Raw genomic sequence first — 13,873 nt, 5'->3', positions numbered from 1 at the left:
GGTATGATGGCTGCTCTCTCTGTGACAGTCGCGCTGTGTGCGTTGGAGTGCATCACTCCCAGGGTGGAGTGTGTGAGGGAACAGGCCGTGGTTCTGATGAAGGCTCACGATGCGGACTGCAGTGACCCGGTCCAGCCCAATATCACCGAGCTCAACCGCAACTTCCACAAGGTTGCACAGCGCATCCGGACAGGCCAGGTATACACATACACACCATATACATATTTTAGCATATTTTTATACAGCTGCATTTGGTGTTATCTTTTTGCAAGTCTACAAAAATGTAGATTTATTGAACGTTGCATGTCCGGGTAGCAAGATGTCACAGACCGAAACAAATTTATCAAACAATTTATCTGATTCTAATTGAAACCAAATCGAGTGGTGAACTTCATGTACATTTTACTTTCAAACCAAATCAGAGATCGTTAAAACACTAATGGAATAAAATGATTTGCCCTGACTTGGGTATTTCATTCCAGACATATTAACACAGTGTTTCAGTTTTTCTGTAGTGACTGATATGCTGATATGCAATAGTCTTTCATCATCCTATTGATTTTGTGTTATTTGTGTGTGTTGTGTGTGTGTGTGTGTGTAAGCCTCTGAATTTCTACGTTCAGCTCACACAAACACAGGATGAAGAGGTATACACACGTGCATACCTCACACTTGTATATCATTAGTGTTTACTTATATTCAGCATTATTACTTTAACTTAAATGCTGATCATTATGTAGAGTAGACGCTAACCAACTGTGACACGTGACCTACGGGTTTTTTGGAACTGATCATCATGTAGCAATTGTTTCGTGTTTTGTTTTAAAGCTCCTGTCTTGTAAAAGGTTTATCATTTCCAGTCACTTGTCACATGCCTTATTGTGACAGATCGTTGGTTTTGAAACCAATGCCGATCAGTCTTGTAGAATGCAGTCTCAACAATTTGATCACACAGTGCTGTAGTGTGAACTGTACAGTGATCTTATGACTTTGAAAGTGGTGCATTCTGAACTTTTAACACACATTCTCACACGAGTTCTATGCAATAAACACACGTTTACTGAGGGCTGTGTTGGGTATTTGTGTGCATCTGTCACCTTCAGGACGTGAGTCTGGTTAAGGAGGAGGTGTCTCTGTCATCCTCCGTCCCCTCCTCCTTCACACGCACCCTTTCTCCATCTGGGTACCTCCTGGACGTGAATAAGCTGCTACTGGCGCTGACCGACACCCAATTGCTGCTGACCGAGCTGAACACAGACCCGGAACACCAGCCATACCAGAACCTCCACCTGCAGGAGCAGGGCCTCAGGGTGTGTCACATGATGAGTTATTTGGTGATTGAGGTGTGACTCATTTGTCTAATGGTGATAGTAGCCTAGCAAGTAACACACTCACATTTAAACCAAAGACCACAAAGTGACAGGTTCAAAAGCCTCTATCTGCCATTGTGTCCCTGAGCAAGACAATTAACCCTGAGTGTCTCCGGGGGGACTATCCATGTAACTACTGATTGAAAGTCACTCTGGATAAGGGCACCTGACAAATGTCATAAATGAAACAGTAATGGTAATGTTACATGACCAATACATTTCTTCTCAGAGTGTGAAGGAGAAGGTGGAACAGCTTGGGGAGCAGGTAGCGTTAATACACGAGCGTCAGCCTGATGTCATCGTGGAGGCCAGTTCACAAGAAGTGACGCGCGTTTCAGACGCACTTTGTCAGCTCGACACCGAGTGGGACCGCCTCCACAGGGCATACAACCTTCACAAAGGGTGAGGGATCTGTCTCTCTCACACACACAAGCACGCACACACACAAGCATACCTACATGAAAATGCATGCAAATGAATCCATCAGCAAGGCATCCGGCAGATCTCTTTTAAAATGAGAACACTAAAATCGGTCTTGAAGGATACATTTTTAAATGTTTGCTTTGAGAGATGCATAGAAATGGTGTGGGGATGCAATCAGTTCTCAACAGAAAGTGCATGTGAAATGTTGCAGTTGCATGTTTAATGTGACATCAGTAGTAGAAATGATCAGCATTGTTTGAAAGGATTCTGTGATTGTTCAGCTTCTTTTTTTCCCTTTTTTTTTGTGTAATTTTGCACAACTGGAACATGTTTGAATTCATGGGCTCGGAAGCTAAATCCAGTGTTAAGCAGCTCAGCAGTGGAGTGGAGGGAGAGTTGGTACCCTGTCTGCTGACTCTGCAGCTTCTGCTGATCCAGTCACGTTTCTGCGCTGGGTTGATGCATGATAAATAGTTTGCATCCATTAAGGCATTGACCCATATAAGTGTGTGTGCTTTTGTTTGGGCTGATTTTGTATGAATGATTATCTGTGTGTGTGCGTGAGAGAGAGATGTGAACGCTTGATATAAAGATTTGAATTTAAAAGGCACTGGAAAGACTTCAAAGGCCCTATGAAAATTGGTGCTATTTTGGTGTTTGTGTGCATTCGCACACTCTCAAAGTGCAGAAGTTTTTTTCTATGTATTTATATTATTGAATCATATTACTTTATTTAGCAGATGAAAGTGGATAACGTGTGACTGTGCGTTTTTAGGTGTTTTGACCGTGCAGCAGAAACATGGAGACAGGTTCACTGTGACATCACTGATCTGTGCCAGTGGCTGAGACAAGCTGAGAAAGGGGAGGAGCCAGGCGGCATCCATTATGAGGTGAGTGACCCAGTACATCAAATTATTGGCTTAAACTGGACTTGCCATAAACTTGCCATCACTAGTTTGTCTTAAATGTTTGGAAAATTTCACATTTTTTTTTTAGCTTGGGGGTAAAATTAGATTAGAATAGTCTCATATAATATGAATATTTATGATGTGTCTGTAACATAATTATTACACATAATTATTCTGCAGCTAGATAACAAGATTATATTGTGTGTGTGAGTTTGAGAATATTTGCATTCATTCATTTGCCACAAATATAAAGCAAGGTTTGATTTGAGGGTAACAATACTGCTGATTTGTGAGTCGTAAATGTTGCAGCAATCACATACTGTGTGTGTTAATTGTTGGCTGCTGGTTCAGATGTTTTCAGATCACAGAGAACGAGGCTTTTGAAAGCGCGTGAGCTCTCAGGCTAATGAGCTCTCTGCTCTGATCAGCTAAATTATGCTAAACCCATGCAGATGAAGTGACGGGACCAGCCACTACCTCTCTGATCCAGGCCACACACATCACTAACTTGTCTGTGTGTAATTATATTGTTTTTCTGTGGCCGTATGCTAAACACTCGAAAGAAGCTCTCAGCTTTCCCCCTGATTTGTTTTCAGTCATTTGAAGCTTTCTGAACTGATTAAAACGGATCCCAAACACAGAAACATCAAGCTTTTCAAACAGGAAACTTTGTAAAATGTGTCGATGTCCTGTTGAGAAGATAATGAAAAAAGACTGTCTGGTGAAACATATTCAGAATCCATCCCATAAAACCCTCTGTGTTGGAAAATCTGGGTTTTCTAAAATTGAGAGCCCATCTGAGCCAGTCAGTCATGCTCAGATTAAACCAAATGATCAAAAAGGTTTTAATTGAGCTTCTCCTTTAAGGACCTGCTCTTTAAGATAAGACCTAATATATAATCTCTCCAAAATGTCACAATCACAACAATTAACCAAATTCAGCCACCCAAGTGAATTCTGTGCAAACTTGCAAAATTCCCTCAAATTTGATTAATAAACATTTCATCACATCCGTTTGACCCATGGTAGGACATTTTGTTTGCTGATCGTTGTACATTCATTTTTAATTGACAGGAGCTGGAAAAGGGACTAGTGGCTCGCCAGCCTGTCCTGGCACTGCTGAACCAAACAGGAAATGACATAGTCAGACAGCTGTCACCAGAAGAAGGAACTCTGCTGACAGAGAAGCTGCAGCAGCTCAACCAGTGCTGGGGTCACGCCCAGCAACGCCTCACCCAGCAGCAGCACAGGTAACTATAGCAACAGCCTAAATCGGCAACAGCAGTCAAGAATTCCCACCTCTGGTGCCCTGACTGATTGACTGAATCAACTGTGATCAATAATAAAATATGTCAGTGTCTAAACTGGGGGCTTCAAAGTTTAAGTTGTGATTGACAAGGACTTTGTGTCACTTCTTCCGAACTTTTCAAGCACTAGGGGATTGTGGGAAAAGTTTTTGAACTGCTGAATTTTGGGTAGAGCCAGACGGTGTTTGTTTTGTAGGCTGCTGGCTGAAGACGTCCATGCTCAGGATGTGTTTACCCGCTGCAGTGATTTGTCTCAGTGGCTTGAGAGGGCGAAGACCTTGCTGATGTCACCTGACCAAGCAGAGCTCAAGGTTAGATTGCTCACCCTCTCTCTCGCTCTCTCATATTCACTTATATACTTTCGAAACCACGCCCGGTCTCACTTCACACCTCACACTGTGTTACTCTGCAGATGCTGCAGTTGTCTCTGATGGAGAAGAGAAAAGACATGGAGGATCTGTTGTCCTGCTTATCTCAACTCCAGAAAGAGGAAAAGGTAAAAAGACACACACACACCCACACACATGGCATATCCTGTCTACTCATGGAACTAAGATCTGAGGCCTTAATTGAGTAAAGTCGACCATAACAACAGCGTTTCGACTCTGCAGGCGGCTCAGGATGTGAGTGAGGAGGAGGGGAGCTTTAGCAGAATCATGCTGATTAGCACCTCCAGTTACGCTACCAGCACCCCTGTAGAGGAACACGCAAATACAAACACACATCAGTACGCCTGACAGCAGGCGTGCTGCTGATTCACAGTAGATTAATGCTAAGTTTGGAGATTGAATGTTTAGTATTCTTGCATTGAGCGCTAGAAAGATAGATGGTGTGTGATAGAAGATAGAAGGTGTGTGTGGACAGGTACTTGTCCACAGGTTAATGTTATTATTTTACTATAATAAGATTTGTGTGTGGTTTAGAGCAAAGTGGAGCGATTGGCTATGGAGTGGAATGTTCTTGAACGTCAGCTGAAGGAGATTCTGCAGGCGTCTGTGTCGCCGTGGACACAAGAGGTCACCTTGCCACCTCTCACTGGTGAACATCTCTCACAGACACACACACACACACACACACACAGAAGCGCAGGATGAAGTTGCTGCTCTATCTTCAGTTGGATTTTAAAATGGATTCAAAGTTCAAACAAAAGAACCATTCCTTCTGTATCTCTCAGCAGGCCGCGTTGTAGGGGAGGAACCCACTGGTGCTCCACCCACCTCGGAGCTGGTTGCACCTGGTGACCTTAACCTTAATCAAAAGGCCACAGAGCTTGCTGATTGGCTGCAGCTCATTGATCAAATGATCCGATCGAACATTGTTACAGTGGGCGACAGCGAGGAGATCCACACCAAAATCTCACACCTCCAGGTGTGTACAGCATCTCTCTAAGTAAATGTGTATTTTAGTCATGCATCCTTGTTTATTTTAAAGTGTGCATATGTGTGTGTGTTGTAGGACACTAAGAAAGATCTGGAGCACAGACACCCCCAGTTGGAGAACATCTTCACTCTAGCTCAGAACATCAAAAACAAAACATCCAACCTGGACATACGGACTTCAATTACAGAGACATGTGAGACACAGACATACTCTCTCTCTCTGCCTCTGTCAACGTTTCACTTGCATTTTACCTTCAGGGAAACGTCTCAGCTTGCAGAATCAAGTTTAAATTCACTATAAATCTGACAGCGTGTACAGTCAACTCACCCAACACAAAGATTTAAATAGGAAAGGGAATGCAGTTAACACAGATGAAGCATGGTGAACAGGCAGGGGCAGATGTTCAGACGCTGCAGAGTCTGGTTCATTGCTTACATCACAAAGGGTGGCTGAGAGGCGAATGCTGACATTCAGGCTGTTGTGAGCTGCTAGTGAAAAGTGTTTAACACCCTTACTGTTAATTGCTGGCTAAGATAAATCATCTGTCTCGCTTTTGCAGGTTGTTAATACAACTCAGAATCCTTTTTTGTTTTCTGCCTTCGAATGGAGGTCTATTTATCTATTCCAACTTCTGTCCAAATGAATATTTATGTTTAATTTATTTGACTTTATCATTTTAACATGTCCTCAGGACATAAATATGAATACATTTTACTTACTTGCTTACCACAAGGAGTTCCAATTCATTTAATTTCTTTTTTGTTTTTGACGCTAAATTCCATCCCTGCCATCGCCAGAACGTATTTTGCGCTCAAGGTTGGTTTAAAAGCCTCCTCTGCATCACTTGACCTCGCTATGAAATAATCAGCATGAAGTGTTCAGAGTAGAGGAGTGGTTTGATGTGAAGCTCTTTGTGCAAGACGTTTTTTTAACCCACCTGCGCTGGCAGTATTCACATTCCTGTTTACATCCTTCCTTACCTCACCTTTTATTCAGAAAGAAAGAAAAGAAAGAAATGCTGTTACATGCTGTCAGGAATCAGTCGGTACAGAGAAGAAAGGTCACAGTCGCACGACTAACAAACACAGGGATTTATTCAAAAGATGGCCCTCACACAGACATGGCACAGTAAAAAAAATCAATGACTGGATAAGACAAGACACAGCAGGGAGACAAACTGATACATACAATAAGATAATCAGGGACAAACGCAATGAACATGAAAGTCCGGTCTGGTTGCTATATAGCTTGTACCAGCATGAACATCTTTAATAAACAATAAAGTAATCTGAACATATGTCCAAATCTGGATAAATCCAAACTAAATCCCCCTCAGTGAAATACTGGGTTACTTCCATGTGTGAAGTCCCGTGTCCTGCTCCAATACCTGCAGGGCTTTTATGAGTCCGCCTTTCGCCTGCGTCGCGCGTGCACATGTAAACAAGGAATATGTGTCCCCACAAGGCAGCTGCAGTAATGTCCATACACTCACCGTGAATTCCTGCTCTATTCACACCCGGGCTCTTTGAGGCATGGACTCAGTCCCTCAGGTTTATGTCCCAATGAATTCAAGATGCTGTTCCTTTTTGAAAGAATCTCTGGTAACTTGACCTGTGAGGACTGCGTCCACCATTACCCGCTGAGGTTTCAACTTCAAACTCCATCTACTCAGTGCAGTACAGACAGGCTGCTGGCCTCCTCTGCCATACAGGACGTCCCGATGGAGAGCGTGATGAACTGCTGTGTATTCTCAGAATGACAGGTGAATAGAGTGTCCATTACCACTGCCGCATCCCAGAGACCACGAACGAGGAGCCGGCATAAAAATATAGCACCACGTTACTGCAGGGCAGAGCACTTTCTACCAACACGAATAAACATTTATTGTAATGCCCTCTAATTATCTATATTAATGCATAATTATTCTCATTTTTGAATAATAAGTACAGGGCCCTAATTTTTTACTCACTCGGTTACTGGCCTTCACAAATACATCCACGTTCACACTCGCGCATGCTGACTCACACACCATAACAAAAACGTCGAGTCTGGACATTAAGAACATCCATTAGAGAGATCTGACCTCCATTAGAGAGAGACATTTAAAATAGGCACGCACATTAATACACACACACACACACACACACACACACACACACACACACAGTCTATGCACCCACGCTGTGGGCCAGGAAAAGACTGGTGCAGACCCTCATACTTTTAACCTGTAGTCACACCCTTATACAAGAGTCCATCAGTCAGCGCTGCATCATCCAGTGGGCTGCAGTCCAGCAGAATTAGTAATGGTGTGGGTTTAGACAAAGCGGCGAGTTCTACACTGATTACGTTGCGAGGACATTACGAGGACATTGCGGACCCTTCAGATGCGGGACGTGGGAGGTATTTCTTTTTGTCATTTGAGGACTCCTACAAGTGAAATTTACTGGCTCAGGTTATGAGTTGTGGGAAGTTCACAATTTTTTCTTGTTGAAACACATTTCAAAACTGTTGTAAACAGACAATGATGCATGTTTTTATTAACACCAGCCCCAGCAAGGAAGGAATTGACTATCTTGATTCCTCTTTAACGCATCTTGACGTCTAATTTAATGGCTGCAGTAATGTATGTGTGTGTGTGTGTGTGCTTATTTAGTGGAGAAGGTCCGCAGCCATTGGGATGCCACTCAGAACAGACTGGATGTGCGGCTTCAGCAACTTGATAGCATGATCGGCCATAGCGACCAATGGGAGGCACAGAGGCAGGAGTTGGCGACTCTGATTGGGCAGAGCGAGGCTCGTCTGCAAAGCCTTCAGCAGAGCAACGAAGTATTGACCAGTCAGATCACCCACAGCAAGGTACGTTCTACACAGCTAGATGTGTTCCTAATTGAAAATAAAAACTATTTGTTATACTGAGTAAAGGGATAGTGGGTACATTGACTATGATTTCTGGAGATGATCAGGTATCGTGAGTTCCTAATTTTGACCACTGTCTAAACCAGGGCTATCCAAACATTATTTGGAAGGTCCCTCATCCTGTACATTTTTAGCACAACCTTATGTAACACCACATTTTACATTTTTATCAGAAACCCTTATCCAGAGTAACTTACAATGGTTACAGGGACAGCCCCCCTGGAGACACTCAGGGTTAACTGTCTTGCTCAGGGACACAATGACACTAAGTGGGTTTGGTCTGGTTCATAAGTGGGTGTGTTACCATTGTACCATTATAATACCACCAAACCGCCTCTGGTGTCATCCCTCATTTGATGTGGTCTGGAAAACAGCTTGAGAAAGAGCTGTGCGTGACTGGTTCTGGCACAGCTTGGAGAGCCACGGTACAAAAACAGTTGATAGCTCATGAATTTTTAAACAGACTAAAAAACTAAGATCTATTATTTAAAATTGATATAAAAAAAAAACATTTTTCAGTATATTTCAGATATATTCGATCTAGATTGAGTGTGTCTTTTTAGATGTCAGGAGACACAGCAAAATAAAATTGTAACATTGTGAGAATCACAAAATGACATGAGGGCCAAAACCAATCAAAACCAGCGGCTGGGGCCAGACATTCAGCAAGAGGTAGACAGAAGAGTAGAATGCATGAGGCAGGCTTACATACGCTGGACGCCAGGGTGCCCTGGCATGAGAAACGGGTGACCACAGGTGATCGGTTCAGAGGATACTACCAGGCACCCAAGGACCCTATATATTTGTCACAGTAGTTGTTCAGGTAACAGATGTGCATCACAAGGCAGAGTGGTCCTTGAAATCCACCATTTTATTGAAACAGTTGTGATACCCAAAATTAATCTCTCTAAAGATAAAGGTGTTTTTGCTTTGCCATTTTTTTGTATTATCAGGAGGGTTGTTTAAACAGCAGTATGTAATCCACCTATCAAACCATGCATAGACTGATTTTGCAAGTATCCTTTCTTATCTGCTATTGTTGGACTGTTCCAGGATGATGCCACCTGACTGAACCGACCACCTTTGCTTTCATTTGAAGGTCACATGGCCATTTGAGTAGCTGTTAAAAGGGTGGGCGAAAGGGATTAGAAATTTGCATGTCGTTTCCACCTCTCAATTACCCTGCAATAAAATGTCCACTGTCAGTGAGAGAGTGATTTAGATGGACTTTATTTAACACTTTATTTCCTATCTTTGCTTGATGAGCACCGGAGATCACAATGTCTAAAGCTGTAATTCACTCTGTAAATGATGGGCCAGTAATGCTTCATCTGTTTTAGGACGTTTTACATAAATTTGATGGTGAAAGTCAGACAATGTTATTGGGAGTTTCTGATCACACATTTGCTGAGCCTAATGTAACAGAACAGCCTGACCAGCAGGGGGAGCCTGAGACTTTTACCTGATTCTTATTGGCTGGATGGTGTGATGCACAGTCACTGTTGGCTTTATTACACTTTTCCACTTTCTCTATGTAAAGTGGATTCAAGTCAGTTGTCTCAGTTGATGTAGCAGGGTGGTAGAGGCCTAGTGGGAAAGACGCTCACCTATGAACAAGAAGACCCAGTTTCAAACCCCACTTACTACCATTGTGTCCCTAACTTAGACACTTATCCCAAGACACTGTCCCTGTAACTACAGATTGCAAATTGCTCTGGATAAGGGTAAACCAAAAAATGTAAATCGTGCTGGCCATGGAAAAACCACAGTAAACCACATCAGTGGTGAATGTGAAGTGTTGCAGCCCACAATTTGCTCCATGTTTTCACTTCCTGACCCTCACTGATCATTCATAAGAGTTCTGCTCTATCCCCTGAACTCTGACCCAGAACCTTCAATCATATTGTAATTACTGCCTGTAGCAGCACATGTTTGCTGTAATGTCTGGTGGTAAGGTGAAAGGTGACAGGCCTTTTTTCCCCCCCTCAGATGTTCCTGCAGGACCTTGGCAAAGGTCACATAGCTGTGGCAGCATTTAACGAGCTCTCTAATCAGCTCCTGCGTGACTATTCTACTGACGACACACGGCGAATCCGAGAGGTCAACGACAAGCTCACCTCAAACTGGCATTCGGTTAAGAACAGGTACGTACACACACACCATCAACATCACAAAGAGTTATAAAATAGGTCCTTCTTTCATTTTCAAGGCCCTTTCCTTTATCACAGAAAGAACTAAAAAGAAACTGAACTGAAGAACAATAAAATGTTATATTGCATATGTGAGGGTCATATTTTATTATACCAGGTCCCTTTTGGAAAATGAAAATTGCCCTTTCCCCCTACTGTTTTCCGCTCCAGTACCCGTACTTTCAGTTAAGTTGAGTTTTGGTAAGGACCCAAAGGTACTTGGTGGTGTGTCTAGCAACACTGCACATTGCTGACAGGTTGCAAATTGCATCATGCAGTCGTGTGTGTGTGTGTGTGTGTGTGTGTGTGTGTGTGTGAGGAGTGTGAGAGAGAGAGAGAGAGAGAGAGGCGAAGTATACAGATGCACCGCTCAACATCTGGAGAGTGGATGAGATTCAATGAGAGTTGAACGCGTTTTTAGGAAACCAGATGGTTCTTCAGTAATATCGCCGCACATTGGGGAACCGGGCTGCATCCATGACATGGAACTGTACTGTTCCAATCGGAACATTTTTATTACTATCAGTGATCCTGCCAGCTACTTCCAGAGATTGTGGAAATATGTAGTGGTTCCAGCTTGTTCAGTAGAAAACCATTCACCATCAAACAATTACATAAATAATGAAAGAAAGATATGTCAACACAAGGTGGAAATTTTCCTTTATCCTGCAAAGCATAACAAAATGCGACAAAAACTTAGGACTTTCCTATTTCATAATACACTGCTTAAAAATAAAGAGAACGCATCCTATCTAAATGAAAATATTTTATTAAATACTTTGTTCTTTACATAGTTGAATGTGCTGACAACAAAATCAAATTTAGCAACCCATGGAGGTCTGAATTTGGAGACACACTCAAAATTAAAGTGGATCAACACACTACAGGGTGATCCACCTTTGATGTACTGTCATTAAACCAAGTCAAAATGAGCCTCAGTAGTGTGTGGCCTCCACATGCCTGTATGACCTCCCAACAACACCTGGGCATGCTCCTGATGAGGTGGTGGATGGTCACATGAGGGATCCTCCCAGACCTGGACTAAAGCATAGAGACATGATGTCCCAGATGTCCTCAATTGGATTCAGGTCTGGGGAACGGGCGGGCCAGTCCATAGCATCAATGCCTTCGTCTTGCAGGAACTGCTGACACACTCCAGCCACAAGTCTAGCATTATCTTGCATTAGGATATTGCAACCACACTAGGATATGTTCTCAGAAAGGTGCTGAGGATCTCGTCTTGGTACCTAATGGCAGCCAGGCTACCACACCATTACAGACCCACTGCCAAACCGGTCATGCTGGAGGATGTTGCAGGCAGCAACCCCCACCTGTGTCCTCATACCTTTCTGACTGTTTGAGCAGACACATGCCCATTTATGGCCTGCTGGAGGTCATTTTGCAGGGCTCTGGCAGTGTTCCTCTTGTTCTACATTCCTTCTGCTGGGTTGTTGCCCTCCTATGGCCTCCTCCACATCTCCTGAGGTACTGGCCTGTGTCCTGTTAATGCCTCCATGTTTTGGACACAAAGCTGACAGAGTCAGCAAACCTTCTTGCTACAGCTCACATTGATGCACCATCCTGGATGAGCTGCACTACCTGAGCCCTTGTGTGGGTTGTAGACTCCGTCTCATCCTACCACTAGAGTGAAAGCACCGCCAGCATTCAAAAGAGACCAAATCATCATCCAGAAAGCATAGGAACTGAGAAGTGGTCTGTGGTCACCACCTGCAGAACCACAAATTTATTGGGGATGACTTACTAATTGCCCATAACACCATTTGCACAACAGCATGTAAAATTGATTGTCAATCAGTGTTGCTTCCTAAGTGGACAGATTTTTAGATTTACATTGTGTTTTTTAAGTGTTCCCTTTATTTTTTTGAGCAGGTATTTCAGATACCACATATGGCAATAGAACACAAGTTAAACATACGGTCTCCTTACTATTAACATCACTACATTACTGGTATTATTCCTGCATATTGCCAAGAGGCATTCATCTCTCACATAACATACAACTAAAGTAAATCTTAGATATGTGAAATTTTTAATGGATGTCTGTTTGTGAACTGAGGGTCAACTGAACTTACATGGAGAGATTTGTTGTAATCCGGTTGATTCCAATTGATTTGTTGTCATGGACTCAAAGCCCTTTGAACCTGAGACTTTGTGGTGTTCTGGTTCATCTGCGAGTGTCTTACCAACTAGGCTACTACAACCCCAAAAAACTTTCCCATAACATGTTTTGCTTAAGCTGGTCTGATGGTCCCAACTGCTGATCAAGGTGATGACAGGATAACAAGATATTATTCATTTTTAACTAATTATTTTAGCTACAGCCTGACTGAAAGGTCAGTGACATGGTTTGACATTTTCTGTAAATGAAGCTTGGTAATCAAATGCTTGTTGATACTGTTAATAAAAAGACTCACACACAATGTACTAAATGCTTATGTACTCACCTGTATCTGTTTTTGGGTGTAGAGCCCGGGACACACAGTCCTTGTTGGAGGCAGACCTGAAGGCTCTCCAGTCATCACTGAGGGACATGGAGGCGTGTCTTAAATGGCTGCCGGAGCCGGAGACCACTCTCAATGTTCTGGGCCACGCCTCTCAGAGGGAAGAGCTAGACCCGGTTCACATGAAGGAGCTCAGAGGACAGCTGGAGGTAGGGTGTTGGGTCTGTGTGTCCATGCATAGTTTAAGGGAGTATATGAGTGTGCTGCCATGGTGATCGGTCAAATATCATACATTATACACGCACAGACACACTATTTTCATGGAGTGATTTCTGTATGTATATTAGATTGTGTGTGTGTGTTGGTAAAATGTTAAAATATGACTGGTGTCATCACCTTCTTCCTCTTTCGCTATCATACTTATTTTTTTGCCTCATTGTGAGGACCAACCAATGCATATTAAATTTACCTTCATATAAGAAGACTCTCCTAAACCCACACCTTACCCCAAACTTTTTTTAAAATGTTTTTTTTTTTAAAAATAACCCTTTTCTCTGTCAGTCAAATGTCCTGAATTTCACTGAAGTGCGGTACAACAACACAGACGCACACCTACCATCGTCCTGCTTTCCTCCTGGGACTATAGGGGTTACGTTTCTTTGTAAATTCACTGTATTTGTGTGTGTATGTGTGTTAAGAGAACAGAAAGCTCTGTGTGTCAATGCTCCATCTGAAGAGGTCATGTGATGGTGGGTTTTGGAGAAGCTTTGTTGAGTTGGGCTGCAGTGCATACGGCTGCTCTCTCAGCTCTGCTCAGATCTGAAGATGAATGTGGGTTTTCTTCTCCAGGCGCTGTGCCGCGTGACGAGTGTCAGTGCAGGCTGGATTTGCTCAGTTTAGATTGTTTCCCCATAAAAT

At 43.0% G+C, this 13,873-nt stretch overlaps 1 protein-coding gene across 1 annotated transcript in view; it reads left to right on the top strand.

The window, feature by feature from the left end:
* LOC114771773 (utrophin-like) overlaps positions 1-13,164 on the top strand; it is a gene marked incomplete at its 3' end in the record, with an annotated part of 36,251 nt that extends 23,087 nt beyond the window's left edge. The window contains 13 exon segments of the mRNA XM_028965120.1: positions 29-198; positions 1,104-1,310; positions 1,600-1,772; positions 2,569-2,683; positions 3,776-3,951; positions 4,205-4,319; positions 4,421-4,504; positions 4,932-5,046; positions 5,183-5,376; positions 5,464-5,581; positions 8,042-8,244; positions 10,294-10,448; positions 12,981-13,164. Coding sequence (XP_028820953.1) covers positions 29-198; positions 1,104-1,310; positions 1,600-1,772; positions 2,569-2,683; positions 3,776-3,951; positions 4,205-4,319; positions 4,421-4,504; positions 4,932-5,046; positions 5,183-5,376; positions 5,464-5,581; positions 8,042-8,244; positions 10,294-10,448; positions 12,981-13,164 — 2,009 coding nt within the window.
* Between the last annotated feature and the right edge of the window lie 709 nt (positions 13,165-13,873).

The sequence above is a fragment of the Denticeps clupeoides genome, unplaced genomic scaffold, assembly GCF_900700375.1.
Source record: "Denticeps clupeoides unplaced genomic scaffold, fDenClu1.1, whole genome shotgun sequence".
In the NCBI taxonomy this organism is placed as follows: domain Eukaryota; kingdom Metazoa; phylum Chordata; class Actinopteri; order Clupeiformes; family Denticipitidae; genus Denticeps; species Denticeps clupeoides.
This window is presented reverse-complemented; position numbering and strand designations above follow the sequence as displayed.